The sequence below is a fragment of the Megalobrama amblycephala genome, linkage group LG18 (assembly GCF_018812025.1).
Source record: "Megalobrama amblycephala isolate DHTTF-2021 linkage group LG18, ASM1881202v1, whole genome shotgun sequence".
NCBI lineage: Eukaryota > Metazoa > Chordata > Actinopteri > Cypriniformes > Xenocyprididae > Megalobrama > Megalobrama amblycephala.
The window spans coordinates 17,942,260-17,958,125 of NC_063061.1; the positions used below are offsets into that span (position 1 = coordinate 17,942,260).

A 15,866-nucleotide genomic window follows, 5' to 3' on the forward strand; every position below is an offset into this window, starting at 1 on the left:
AAATCTTGTTGGTGTTTTACTTGGTGTTTTCGATGTTTTGCAAGAATGTAGGTAGAGACATGTTTTTCCAATGAGCCTATGTTGAAATATTTTGAAGAAACACTCAGTGGGGTCCAATTTATTTTATTTAAACAAACAAACAAAACGTAACACACTTCTTTGTGCTCATACAGGTTTGGAACAAAATGAGGGTGAGTAAATGAAGAAGCGATTTTAATTTTTGGTTGAACTTCCCCTTTATATTCAAGGTTTTCTGCATAATACTCTGCTTTGTTGCACATAATAAAATTCATAAGCCCTCGCAACCTCAAGCTTTCCCAAGTGTGTTAAATTTTGAAAATTATTGAGCTTTCATTGCTGCTCTGGACCCGTGCACAAAGCAGTTTAATTGTTTAAAAAAAAACAAGAATGAGAGATCTATTTGCATTCAGCAAAAAAATAAAATAAAAATGGGTGCTCAGAGAATAATAACAGCATTTTATTAGCTTGGATGGCACAAAGGCTTGCAAAAGTCTACAGCACCTGGCAGTTTGCAAATTCGGTTCAGGCCGTGGTTTACTCAAACAACGCTGGCGTAATTGCTTTCTGCTCACTGTCATCACAAAAGAACTGTTACACACTGCAAATCTTGCTGCTCTGAATGAAAAACTATATGATGTTGCTTGAAAATGTCTCCTGTGGAACACCAGCTATTGGTCTATTGTGTTCCCCTCTATTTGTTTATATCATCAGTTCTAGGCGTCTCAGTATTGAATCCCAGAGGATGTGTGTACATGTGTGTGTGTGTGTGTTTTCTATGTGCACGGCGGCACCCCGTTCCTCTATATCTGCTCTTTTCTAAAACATTACTGATAATTGCATTTTGACTTCATTATGGGACGACCAGCAAGAGGCCAAATTGGATCTGTTTATCTGACGCCCAGCAGTGTGGAAAGATTCCATTTAGGAAAAAAATGAGGTTTTCTGGTACCATTTTTTTTTTTTTGACAGGGGAGTGGTTCCCAGCATGGGAGCTTTGACATGGCAGAGGAGGGCAAAAAGGAGAAATTACTCCACATAAACGGGCCAAGCAGAAACAAACGAATCTTGCAAAGGAAGAAATGAGACGAAAAGAATACACTTCATATTAAAAGAAAAGACTCGAGGCAGTTAACGTGAATTTAAACAGAGACCGGTGCACCTTTGGGGAAAGACACTTTAACAAACCAGTTGCTGACACCACAGTGACTTTCCCTCGCTCTCTTTTTTCTTTCCTCTGCCTCCTTTCTCGTCTCTTTCGATTATGGGAGGTAATAGGGGCTGAGGCGCTTTCAAAGTCCGTTCTCTGCAGTATAGCCATTGATGCCATTTTGACAGAGACTGCTCCTGGAATGTGAATATGTTTGAGACTCATACGAGATGAGAGGAGACGAGAGGATGCTGCCACACAATAGGCCCACTGCCAGGATAAGAAGCATGAGGAGAAAGCTCGCCGTCTCCATGGATAGACACAGTGTGTGCAGAGAGACGCAGACAGAGAAGGGAAGGACAGCCAGGCTCAACCTTTATTAGTGTGATAATCCTCCCATCAAAGCCAAAAATGCCAAAAGATAAGAACATCAGATTAAACCTCTTTGTACAAACGAATAACGAAATGAAAACTTTGTGTGCAGATTTGTTTTACACAGACTGCTGATGCTGTTTCACGAGTTCACACTTACAAATGATTAGATAGAGTAAAAGAGTATGTGTATTTGGCGTGCTGTCCGAGCTCTGAATGTCACCCGAACCCAGAGTACTCCCCCGTATCTTTGGTTAGAATAGTAACCAGGCAAGTGTGAGGAGACGGGGTGGTGGAGGGATGCAGAAAAATCTGTCGAGGAACATAGGTGAGTCGGCTACGTATTTATAGGCCTCCTCTTGTGCTGATTGGGTAGATCATTTAAATGTGCTCCTCTCGAACTTTGTTAATAAAACATCATATAATGTAGATGGTAACAAATTATTCCATTTAAATGGGTTATAGATTCACTTTGCTTTAAAGGATAGTTCAGTCAAAAATTAAAATTTTGTCATCATTTACTCGCCCTCAAGTCATTTTAAACCTGAACGACTTCCTTCCTTTTGATATCACATGAGGGGAGTATATGATGAGAGAATTTTCATTTTTGGTTGAATTACCCTTTTTTATCTGGGAATGGTCAATGTTAAGCATGGTAGTCTCTCAGTTTATTTAAATTACATGTATAGTTGGTTTACCTGTCCAACAAAAAAGAAGCAACTTGTTAATCTCTACACAGGATTTTCTCCGTCACCAAAGACCGATACCTCTTGTGACGTAACTGGCAGAATTGTCCGTGCGCAGAAACACCGGCGGCGGCAGCAGAAACAATGTCAGCCTCAGAGGTGTGGAAATAATTCAAAATTAATGTTGCATTGCGAACTGGATGCAAATCGCGCTGAATGACACAGACCAGAGGCACTCTCTCTCTCTTTCTTGCACGCGATCCCAGTTCTCTCAGACGGCGCGCGATCAGTTCTCCTTGCGCCTGAATGGAAATAGTTGTCAAAATGTCCATAGTGTGGAGTATTTCATGTAAATACAGTCGGTTATGGCTTAAGTGGACATAAACAGGTGGGTGAAAAAAAGGTATATGTCAGTAAGCCTATATTACATCCATGGATTCGGTCTTAAAATGACAGTAGCCTAATTAAATATTTGTCTATATATATATGAAGAGTTTGGTTCCAAAGCACGATAAAAAATTGACTTTCTGCCAAAATTAGTATTGTATCTGGTTGGTATTGAAAAGTCAGTTATTAATTTTGCACAAAATGCGATTTCTGTCGTGTTCTGTCGTGTTCCGTCGTGTTCCAAAACGTGACAAAAGCCTGTCTCTCTTCTCTGCAGAATGCGATTGTAACACTGTTCGTAGATGTGGGATGAAGGAGGCGGGAACCGGCGAACATTTAACAAACAATAATCTTTAATAAAATAAACAAAGAACAAAACTAAAGTAATGCCGGCAGATCCTCGCGGACGTCTGCCGGCCACACAAACATAATAAAACATAAAATAAAGTCCAGGCCTGGTCCTCTCTCGTCCTTCACTGTCGTCGCTCCTCCTTTTATGCTTCCGGAGCTCCTTCGTGAGAGACTCAAGGCCGGTGTGCCTCCCAGGTGGAGCTCATTAACTCTCGCGCCACCGGCCTCGCGCCGTTCCCTCACGGCCCGCCCTGGTCGCCACATACCCCCATCGCCCCTCGCAGGCCGGGGGGTACTCCCGCGACTGTGCTTACTCCCCCCCGGGGCCTGTCTCGGCGGCCGCAGCACCTGGGGGTAAGGCCAGACGAGATGAGAGAAAGGAGACGAAAGCAATGGGAGCGACAGGACGAGAGAGGGGAGAGAGGAAAAAGAAAGAAAAAAATTCTGGGTCCGGTTCCCAGACACACTGCTGCTCGGTCCTCAGCCAGCCGAGAGTCTCTTCCACGTGGTGCCATGCGATGGCACTGGACGCTCAGTGGACGGCCCGATCCTCGGCCGGCGATAGCTCCTCCTGTTGAGGGCAGCCGGCAGCGAGTCCGCCGTCCCCTGCTCCTCCCCTTCATGGCGGATGGTAGCAGGCTCCGGCCCACGGCAGACGATGGCACTCCTCCGCTCCCTCCATGACGGCAGCCACCCCACCTCGTCCCAGGAGCACGGCATCCGGGTCTCCGTCCCACCTTTCACAAGGCTCCAGTACCACTGCCTCGGGCAGCCTCTCGCGGTCTTCACTCCCGCGCTGCCCGAACTCCGCAGCACCGCGATCCCCCTCAGCAGTGAGGGCTCTCCGACAGCATGTCCCTCCTTCCTCCTGGGTTTCGGCACCAATGTAACACAGTTCGTAGATGTGGGAAGAAGGAGGCGGAAACCGGCGAACATTTAACAAACAATAATCTTTAATAAAATAAACAAAGAACAAAACGAAAGTAATGCCCTTGCGGACGTCTGCCGGCCACACAAACATAATAAAACATAAAATAAAGTCCAGGCCTGGTCCTCTCACGTCCTTCACTGTTGTCGCTCCTCCTTTTATGCTTCCGGAGCTCCTCCGTGAGAGACTCAAGGCCGGTGCGCCTCCCAGGTGGAGCTCATTAACTCTTGCGCCGTTTCCTCACGGCTCTCGCCCGCCCTAGTCGCCACAGCGATATATCCACTCAACCAATCACTGCACACCATCCCATGCATTGTAAACAGTAATGGTGGCGCTCTGAAATAAAATTTCTCATATCATGGTCATATTGCCCACCCGTCCCGTATTCCACCATGAGAAATCTGCTCACCCTGTTCTGTAATATTTGTTAAGCACTTTTTGAAAGACAGGTTAAAATAGACGATGTTTGTTTTTGTTTTTTATTATGACTTTGGTAATTATGCCCTTTTAAGGTTTTTGGACACTGGGAAATTTGTGCTTTAAGTTTGTGACAAGCACATAAAAATTATTACTTTTTCATTGGAGTAATAATAAAGAACCTGTCGTACATGTATTAGTCTCACTGTGTTGTGCTTGGAAAACTGAAAAAAAAAAGAAAAAAAGAAATTAATGAATGTATTGGCAAAAAAATATCGGTACTCGTACTCGGTCCTTAAAAAATGGTATTGGTGCATCCCTAATAATAAATCTCCTCCATTGTGTCATTTTTGCACATCACATCACCAAACTACACTACACTATTAGCGCACTGACAGAGGTGGCAGCCAATGAGTGTGAGAAGTAAGGATTTACTCCTATGTCAGAGTTATGTAATTTCAACAGTGGAGGGGAGTTACGTATCCACTCTGTTTATAATCAGAACACTTTTTATAGAAAAAATCTTTTCAGTCATGGCAACTCTTGAAATAGTTTTAGCATGTTATTGAAAATCTGCTATGCTGCTGCTGTTGATTATTGCTCAAGTATGGACTTGCTACTTCCAACAGATACACAGACACACTGCTGTAAGCATGTAAGAGATGATGCTGCTGCATACAGTAAATATACATACATAAATCCCCCAACAAAGCAGAAACTAAAAGAATGACACAATACCAGCCAACACACATGCATGTATGTAAAACATGCTGCTGCATTAATAGACATTCATAATCCTCACACAGAGACAATAGAAAGACAATAGGCCACTATAGCCCCCCAAAACAAGCAGATTTATCGCCAAGACGTATGTATTGCTGCTGTTTTAAAGAGCCATGAGAATCACGCTTGAAATGTATGTGTGCCTGGGCCTGCTTTGCGAAATTGCTTAACATCTAGTGGCTTGATTTATGTGTATCTGGGCTAGCGAAGCCCAGAGTTATTTAACTAGTAACTTTAGCAATGTCAACCTGCAGGTGCCGTATTATTAACTATTGACCTAAACCAGCTATGCGCCTGAGCAAATACTGCTCAAACTTATCTAATTAGAGCACGCACTATGTGAGACAAATGATATCACACTGCAAGCTGATAAAGATGGAAAATAACCCCCAGCAACCACCTGAGCAAGCAAGCATGCTGCATGCAATTATATATATTTTGCCATGTTCAAACATCGGTCATCTGAACATTCTTCATTGAAAATACTTAATTACGCTTAAAAAGTGTTCTCATGAAAGCTATGCTTGCCTATAACCTCACAGATGCTGTTGCTGCTGTTGTTATTATTATTGACTCAAAATGCGCCCTCTTGAGTTTCATGACTGAACTAGGTATATTCAAGATTTGATGTCACTAATCTTGAAAATTTCCCTCAAATGTTCTCATTACATCCTGTACCTACCATACAGTAAACAGGACTTTGTTTATACTCTAACTTATAGGACTCCCGGATGTTGTGTACAGCCAGATTGGATTGAAGATACTGGAACTGGTGATTTCATTTTGTATGGTATATAGTGGACTGTAGATTGGAGTCTATTTGTGAATCATAATGAAACATTTTAAGTTAATCTTTACCTAGAGCTAACTGATGACCCTTATCACAGTTCTCGTATGAGGTCAAAGTTTTAGGCTTGGACAGACAGCATGTTATTAGAGAGAAAGTGTTGTGGGCAGAGCAAAGGCTGATCTTCCTCAGTATTCTGGTCAGCTCAGAACACCTGAGCGGCTCATTAGAGTGCTTAATGTTCTGGTTCCACTCTCCGCGTTTGAGCTCAGGGAGATTCTGCCCACGCCGCATTAGATCAGCCTGTGACTTTCCTGCACAACTTGAGGACAAACTTGTTCTGCAGTTCATGAGTTGAGGACAGACTGAAGCACGGTATAGAATTAAAACCCACCATCAGCCAAATGCTGGTACTTTTTGTGCAGTGGGGGTTAATTTTGCTTATCTACCACCCTTGGTGGCGGTTGACATGTAAGACATTGTACGACATTTGACGAGAAATCCTGTTGCTTTGATGCAAAGACGTGCTTGAAAAAAACACATTTGATTGTTTCTTGATGAACAGATAAAAACAAAGGCTGGCAATGTGCATGTCTGATTGGCTGTTTGTTTGAATGTTAAATGGCGCTCTGTTGCTCATGCATGCAGCACAAACATTTTCCATATAACAAATGCATGTGAGGAGTTCACGTTTTCTTTGAGTCTGCAATCTTAAACAGAGTTTATAGTATTTTTGGAATTCAGACCATCTCAGGAGATTTATATATGCGTTTATTTGATATATATATATATATATATATATATATATATATATATATATATATATATATATATATAATGATTATTACATTGATATTAAAGGATTAGTTCACTTTAAAATGAAAATCCAGAACGTGAGTGAGTCACCTGTCAATGGTGTCATATCCGCGTTACCCTTGGTTTCCGGTTTTATTTTGTATAGAAACCATGAAAACATCAAAGACTCTTTAATTATATTACATGTTTTATTAGACAAGGGAACATATGTTTTGATACATTTATAGACAGAAAACTAATCATTGTTATATAGCTAGCTCAATGCATTTAGTCTTATTGTTTAAATGTAATTTTTTAGATTTTTTTGTGAGTACCACGGTTCACAAAAAAATTGTCGAGTGTAGCTAACATAGCATAATCTGATGCAGCTTTATTTTTAGTAACAGTAATTCAGCATTTTCTCAGTCATACAATATGTTTTAAAATTAATTGCATGCCATTTATCAACACAGCCCATCCAGCATTTATTAAAATGATATTCTAATATCGATCTAGCTTACTGCTGTGTGCAAAAAGTGTCTCACAGCAGCCGCCGAGCGAACGCGCAGAGTAACGTTATAACATAATTTTCAACACACTCAAATGTATCTAATATGATAAACAGAGTTACTTATACTGTGTTACTTCAGACTCATGACTGGAAAAGCGGAAGCTACGCCGGCGACTGTCTACGGCACAATAAATGTTCCACTGCTCGTGAGGCGTGTGTCGCACTCGTCTCTCATTAACAATCGCTCCAGCGGCCTCGTTCAGCTCCCACAGCACTCGGCCCTGCTCTGCTTCATACTACAGTAATGTTAATAATAGCATCCATGAACATGATTACTGTCATATATCCTGATTCTTTTCCACCAGCTGTGAGGTAAAGACCACATGTCCCAAGATTCCTCACTCAAACTTGGCTTCAACAAGCTACGCCTTTGTTTTGAATAAGCGACCTCTAGCAGATGAAAAACTACATATTGCACCTTTAATATAGCCTAGTTATTATTTGTGTATATAGTATTTGTATTTTTATTATTAGTAGTAGTAGTAAAGTAGCAAAGTTTCATTGGTGGTTGCATGGGCTTGTTATGCATTTGGATAGGATAATGTCGAAAAGTGAGACTAGACTGAATGATACATATATGTTTGTAACTTTACTAACTTGTCTATTGTGTACTGATCCCTATAACAGGGGTCAAAGATTTTAGTCTTGACTGTTGCACGATATAACGACAAGTCCAGCAGGAACTCACTTGTGGCCTCCATCTGTCATTAAATAGAAATGTGCAATGCATTTAGACATCAATAAAAGATGAGGGTGATGTCATTCATAGTTAGTGATGTCATTTTTAACAGATGTTGATATTTTCTACATGAAGGGTGTGTGTGTGTGGGAGGGGGGGATTTTACATTTGTCTTGTTCTTGGGTCAAGGTCAGACATTTTATTTGTTTAGTCTGTGATGCTGTTATGATCAGTGTGTAAAGTATTGTAAGTTTGGTTTTTCTTTTTGAGCTAATTTAATTTAGATAAATATATATATATGTGTGTGTAGGTTTTTGTGAGTGTATAAAGGTGTTTCTGTGCATAGCTATCAGTTGAGACTGACTTTCTTTCCCCCTATAATGGAGTTTGGAGAATCATATACTATCTCAGTGAAACAGAACCACCAAAGGCACCAAGTGTTTTTGAGCTCTCTCTCTCTCCTTTTCTTTCTGTGTGTGTTTGTGTCATCAATACCTTTTCCCTTGTTAGCAAGACAGAGGACGTTTCATTTTGTCATAAACTGCACAAGGCCTTTGAGTTGTTCTGTATACAGGATTAAAGACTGACAGGATGGGCATACCTCCAAGACAATACATAACATGTATGTCTTGAACCATTCATGCCAAGTCTTCCTTAGTGTAGCTTCATGCCATAGCAGCGCCTACACATTTTCCACTAGTTTTAAGTAGGTTTATGGCGATTGCATACACAAAGGTTTGAGCTTGGCCTCCTCTCCTGCTCTTTTAAATATGGGCACATATACAGTCTCTCTCTCCTCCATTGTTCTTCTATTTCTGCATCGCTCTCTCTCTTGTTTGTCAGTGTGCTGGAGCAGCGGTACTTGCGTTGTCTCTGGGCGGTTGGCTTCTTTGTGAGTGCTGGCAGCAGGGCCCGTGCTGGGGTAATGAGGACGGATGCCCGCGCGTGGGAAGAGCCGGCTGCTTTGTAGTGTCTCACCGCACAATGCGAAGGTTCTTGGAAACGGTCGAGGAGCGGCACCGCAACACAGCAAATAGATCCCCTCGCCAAAAGAACGTCAGTTTTAGGCGAGACAGTTTGTCTCTGAATTAAGCTCTAATGAGATCCCTTCTTGTGTTCGCAGCCGATATCTCTAAAAGGGAGGGTGTGCCTTCAAATATGTCTTGGAGGAAAGTGACACCACCTGGCAGTGCTAGAGGTGCTGCATGGGTAATGTTTTGTGCCCCTTAATAATGTGTAACTCACACGTAATGTATTATCATAATATCCAGTGACATGGCTGCATCCATACCATTAAGAGCACAAAGCTGACAAGCTCAGGGCCAGGACACTGTGACATCCCAGAAATCCCAGGGAAATTGATTCTGTTGTCGTAATGTGGCAGCAAACAGACCTTGTGGTTCTTTATACTCCTCCCGAACTGATTCATTTAAGTGAGGATAAAACAAATCTTTCAACTTTAGTTTATTACATTAAATGATCTTTCCTACCCAGTCACAATCTGCTCATCCAGTTCTGTTCCAACAGCCACCACTGTCCACTTCTGAACTGTGTGAGAAAGATTTCGCTCAGATCCAACACCTGTTAATTAAAAAAAAAAAAAAAAAAAAAAATGTTAGAACATTATGTAGAACATAAAATAAGATATTCTGAGATGTCTGTTTTTTTATGCACCTTATTTACAATGTAAGAATGGGTGCAGCCATTTGCTTCAGGTCACATCCACTTCCAGTTATTTTATCTGTACAAAAAAGCTGTCAGTTATACTGCTTGATATTGCAACTGCACTGTAAAAAATGATTTTATGGTGAAGTAAATACTACAGAAAAAACAAATGTAATTTTTACATGAAAAAGTTGTTCAGGCAAGAATAAAAAATAATAAAAACTAAGTAAATTCAATATTAGTACTCAATTTAAGCTTGCAGAAATTAAAGTGTAAATATCAACATTATAAAATTAAGTAAAACTACTCAACTGTTCTGATACTGGTGTTCCCATCATGCACTGGGCCTTGAATAATTAATGAGGTCAATTTTTCACTGTTTTCCAGCTGAATTTACACTGCTTTTGTGGTTATGTTTAATAACTTGCCATTTTGTGGCATTTGAAGTTAATTTTCTACTCAAAATGGCACATTTACACTCAAAAATGATCCATCAAATGTTACCGTCATTTTGTATTGTGTACCAAGTATTGAGGTCTCTTTTTTTGAAGTGCCATTTTGCTTCAAATATGTAGATATGGTGTCTACACAATATCTATTGTTTACTTAGATGTTTTTAAGTAAGCATACCATTTAAAAGTGTGGTTTAATTGTTAAATTGTAAAATGTATTGCAAAAGAAAGTTCAACTAAGTCAAACTTTTATTGGCCACGTTAAAATGACTTATTTTCTTTGTTAATGTTACTTAACGTAGTTAAGTAGAGGTACTTAATTCCATATTTTAAATTTAGTTAAAAAAAATATGTGTGCAAAAACGTGCGAAAGAAAAATCAAGTAAATTTTACTTATTATTTTATCAATGTTTTTGGTTTTCAATGTGGTTTTCAATGAGGGTTTGGTTTAGGGTTAGTTACTTGTAATTATGCATAATTTACTGTTATTTGTAAGTAGCTACATGTAGTAATGTGTAACTACGGCACTGTAAAATAAAGTGTTACCGGCTAACTTAAAGCCTATGGTCACCAAAAAATGCACGTACGTATGTATAATGCCTCACAATGTTGAGTAAATCGGAAAAACCGGATTCTAGTATCTCAGCATGACATTTTGCCCGCTGAGGCTTGCCAATAATGACAGTTTCAGCAAGACATTTACATGCTGAAACCTTATTCTGACTGCAAGGCAGCAGGAATGTCAAATATGAATCTTTCAGCACCTGATTAATTAATATCGATCTTTGGAAACGGTGTCAGTGATGAAATATCGATAAAACAACACTGCGTATCCGATGCGATCAGTTTTGGTTTCCTAAGGCACGGAGCCGCGATACCCGAGCGCATATATTTTTGGGAGGAGAATTGCCGTGAGGGGCGCTCAGGAGGAGCCCTGATTCAAATCAGCTCAGTCACTATTACACACTATGAGCTCACCACACCAACCTAACGCTCGCTCATTCGCCCGCGTCTCGGTGAACCGCATCTCTTTGTATAACCATCAGCGCTCTGTTTCAGCACCTGACACACCTAACAGCCCATCCGTCGCCTGACAGAAAAACGCAACGACACGAATACAACACGGGGATTCAAAATTCGCGCCGCTGAGGAGCAAGCGCTCGTGCCCAGCACTCTTGTAACTGCAGAATGACTGAGTGAGAGTGAGAGAGAGGACGCTGTGCTCGCAGTATGGAGAAAAGGAAAGGTAAGAGGCTGTCATTTGACAGAAGGCGCTCATTTTGTCTATATTAGATCCGTTTACGACTGGGTGACACGGAGAGTTTGACTTTTAGCTGCGTTTTCTTCTTTTCCTGAGGAGAGGCATTTAAGTTCAGTGATAAATGGAGACGCGTCTGCTGACAAGGATGCCCGCGCGAGCTGTAAATCGATGCGTTGGGACTCTATGCAGTATGCCATGATTTTTGGTTTCTTAATAATTATAGTGGGATTATTCATGTGGAGATAAACATGGGAAGAGCAGTTTTAATTGGTTTATTCAGGCAAGCGTCTGATAGTCATAACGGAAATCTGTACGACAGCCTAAACACCTTCGTAAATGATTTAGTAGTTATTTTGTATGCGCGCGTATGTACATGACTGAATTAGGCAACGAAATCCCTTTTTAACTCGCAAAGAAATGACTCAAGTTAAATATTACTCATTATAATCAAATTACCGTTCACCTTGAATACGCATTAGTGTCGCGAGAATAAGCGCTGCCTCCACAGTGAGTTTATTTCAGACTGACGTTGTTCATCTGTTTAATGTAATGATTGTTGTCAGATTAGTCTGGTATGTATGATAGTGCTAATTTATATTCGTCTGAGTTCTGATTATGTCAGGAGACACACCCATATGTAAAGTTTGACTTGTGGCATCTTGATTGCAATCAAAGTTTGCATCTGTGATACTGTAATTATCAGGATATCTCAGGCATCTTAGTAATTGACATTTTTGGAGCTTTACTTTTTTTTTTTTATCAAGATGAAACTCACCATTATAGAATCAGCAACTAAACGTTTATGTTTTAAAACAGGGCTGCTGCTGGCCAAATTGTATTGTTATAAAAAATAAAAATTATTGACTGCATATTAAAAACTAATGGTTATTTTGGTAATCAAGTAATCTGTTGATTATTTTGACGATTAATCGTGTAATCGGATAATATTTTTTGTGGTAATAAAAATAAACCTAAGTACACAACAGCCTTTAAAATGATTTAAAATACATATATAATAACAATGAGGTAATAATTAGTTCAAAGAAAGTATCAAAAGCAAGTATGGTTTTATTGAACAACACTGTTAAAATACATAGGCCTAGATTTACTAACAGTTTGCGCCAGCGCAAACCCTCTTTTGGCGTTAAAAAACTACTGTCAGGATTTACCAATAACACACAGTGCAGAATTTGCGCTGAAAAGGCGTGGACTGAGTTGTTTTTGCAGCTGACCTTATTGCATATGCATTTGTAGGATGAGAATATTTAAAGGAATCACGCAACATGATTTACTAATGTTTGTGCTAGTCAATTTACTGGTATTTGCGCCATTATTTAACGCCCCAAAAAGCATGTCTTAACCCATTTTGCGACATGGCTGCAGTTGCTGCTGCTATAAGGAGACACCGCAGAGAACAGAGAGCGCGTAGTAGAAGGGAGAATATATTTTCCACTCGTATTAATTTCTTTGGAATTCCAGAGGAAAACATTATCTGAACATATTGTTTGCCAAATATGTGAATGTGTTTGTCAGATTACATGTAACAAGTTGTGCCTGTGCCGACCTGCACCTGATGAGCATCAGCTCTGCTGATTTGCGACCCAACGCTAATTTGCGCTGCTCTAGGTAGACTGCGTTGGTCATTATGTAAATGATTTGACTGTGTGTTCATTAATTTGCGCATCAGCAGTAGATCACGCACAAAACTTGCCACTTCCATCGGCACATTTGTGGAATTGTGCTCTCACGCTAATTTGCCCCGTTTAGTAATTCTGGCCCTTAATGAAATATAAACAATCAAACAGTTACAAGTAACTTGAGTTACATAATCAGATTACTTTTTCCAAGTAACTATTAAAGTAACGGATTACTTTTTCAATTTACAACAAAATATCTCAGTTACTTTTTCAAAGTAGTAATGCAAGTTACTTTTCCACATTTATTGACTAACAGCTCTCCTGTCCTCATGTTGAGGGAAATGAAGTGCAGAAGTGTGTGCGCTGTGTAAACATGATGGTTATATTGTAGTTCTAGACTAAATGTGAACATGCATTTTCTCAATTGCACAAAAACATTCAGTATTTCTCAAAATGAACAAAAACAGTGAAATGCAATCTCAGAATTGTACGCAAACCTGTAATAATTAAATATATTAAATTAAACAAATATATTTAATCTCACTTTATTAACCAGTGTCTTTGCTGCTGACCTTCGATGATCCAATTCAACCATAATAATAAGCAAAAATTACTTTAGATTAGATTTAGAAATAAAAGAGTTGAAATTCCTTCTCCTGTGTCCTATTCTTCTTTAATCCAGAATGGCAATACAGCTGAAAGGTTTGTTTGAGCTGCGCCCTCTACTGTACAGGCGTAAATATGCATTTATTCATTTCACTTTTGGTGTGAAAGGACCTTAACATTTGCCAAAAATAGAAGTTTTGTTGTTATTAAAAAACAAACAAGCAAGCCCAGCTCAGGTGAGAAAAAGTAACGCAAAAGTAACGTAACAGATTACTTTTAATAAAAAAGTAAATAAATAATGCAATTAGTTACTTTTTTAGGGAGTAACGCAAAATTGTAATGCATTACTTTTAAAAGTAACTTTCCCCAACACTGATTACAAATGCCAGAAGAGGGCACCAACGGCCTGGTGATTGTTGTTGTTACACTTTACAACATAATCAAATCCTTGTTTTATATTGGCCAAACAACATTTAATTGAAATGTCCACTTAATCTTGAATATTTGGCCACTTCTTTGCAATAAAAATGCTACAGCCACTGTCGTTTTTTGTGGACATGTGGACATCAAAACATGCAAACTCAGAGCGAGGGTTTAAACTTATTGATGTATTCTCCTGTGTTAGTGTAGGTTTATAAATGATAGCACTATGCTATATCATGATTATTAAATTGTTTTAATATATTGTGCGGCATTAGAAAATGGTCTTGTTAATGCATAGCACATTAAAATAATTGAAATTACATGGCATAAATTGCATTAGTATCAAATCAGGCTGATGGCGGATGCGGGAATGCCAACCCCACTCCCCCCCCGGGAGTTGGTGCCCTACGCAAACTGCGTAGTCTGTGTATAGGGAGCGGCGGTACGGTTTTAAGATGTGCTGCCATATTCTATGATTTATGGAGAGTCGTCAAGCCATTACCTCTGCGGCCCCTCATCTCCCTTGCTATCTTCTCTGGCCTACATTTCAACATCCAGTCTTAGAGACAGGGGAACACTCCCTCTCCCATCACTGGTGTCCAACAGCTTCAGTCTTCCAGGGACACACTCATCTCTCTCATCCACCGCTCATCCCTGACTTCCTCACTCCTGCCCATGCTTTGAGTATCATCACTGGTGCTGTCAAAGAGGAAATACGTGAGAAATGGTGCCCATTTTCCTCACACACTCCTCCAGCCTAATGGCCTGTGTCTCAAAGGCCCACTCCATCATCACTAATGGACAGGAGTTTAGTCTGGACTAACTTTAGTCCGTCTGCCGTGGACTCTCGTTTCACGCTTTGCTGTATAAGTTTTAGTTTTGGTTCTTGTTGAGAAATATGCATAAAAGGATAGTATATTTGGTGTCATTTGCGTTTGAGTTTGCTGTTTCCAGTATAGCTAACCAGAGGCAGTCCAGAAATGCTTTTTGAATAAGTAGGTCATATGGAATTAGTGTTTGCTGTTAAATCCCCAGTCTTTTCTTCATGTTAATTACAGCGATGTGCTTTTTCTCTTTCAGTCTCTGTTGAATGTATGGAGCTTTATATGCGGAATAAAAACAACTTGTTTTGTAGCACTTATTGTCATGCTAAGGTACAGCGTTTCAACAATCATTTAAATGTCTTATAGAGCTAGATTTTCTCATCTGTAAAATAAAACATGACTCATTGCTATTATATTAATATTTATAAACCCATTTTCATTTAGACTTCAGCGCACAGTTTTCAAATCAGTTTTTTTTTGTTCACACTTCAGTGTTCCCCAAACAGAAATAGAATGTTTTCTACTGTATTTAAAGACTTAATTATTTTGTGTGCTTGTTCATTGCGTTGCTTATCCAACAATCAACCCATCACTACGCCTGCAAAATGTTACTGTTCATCCTACTTTAGCAACTGTTGCCATCTGCAATTTTCTTTTTAGTCTATGGAGCATCTGTGCACTTGGCTAGTTTTAATGCAGTTTTATGGACGTGATCCAAAAACGTTGTTGCCAGGCCACTTATAATAGTGACACATGGTACCCAAAGATACTTTTTTTTGAGAGGTTCATGCTGTGATTGAATGTATGTCATTAGAAACCACACCTACATACATATCTATGTATGTATAACATTTAAAAGCACGCCTACATACGTTTAAAGGTAAATTAATGTTATTAATTTAACATCGCTTCATAGTGTTGGTTGTAACTAAAGAGTTCACAGTATGAATATTTTCACTTTAAATTGCAGTTAAATTAAGCCTTTTTCTTTTATTTGACTGTAAGAAGTGTCTGCCTTGATTCTGATCTGCATGTTTCTGTGCAATTTAACAATTTCTTTCAAAGATTCATGGC

The 15,866-nt window shown here is 39.6% G+C and overlaps 1 protein-coding gene across 5 annotated transcripts in view; it reads left to right on the top strand.

Annotated features, from left to right (window-relative positions):
* tenm2b (teneurin transmembrane protein 2b) overlaps positions 1-15,866 on the top strand; it is a 319,786-nt gene that overhangs the window by 199,154 nt on the left and 104,766 nt on the right. Inside the window, exon 1 of one of the 5 annotated variants that reach the window (XM_048165630.1) lies at positions 10,710-11,287. The exons of 3 other annotated variants lie outside the window; for them this stretch is intronic. Coding sequence is in view for 1 of the 2 variants with exons in the window: in XM_048165632.1 (XP_048021589.1) it covers positions 11,272-11,287 (16 nt within the window). In the remaining variant the exon portion in view is untranslated. Of the gene's footprint in view, positions 1-10,709; positions 11,288-15,866 lie in introns of those variants that run through there. One more of the 5 variants, XM_048165632.1, reaches the window with a different exon arrangement.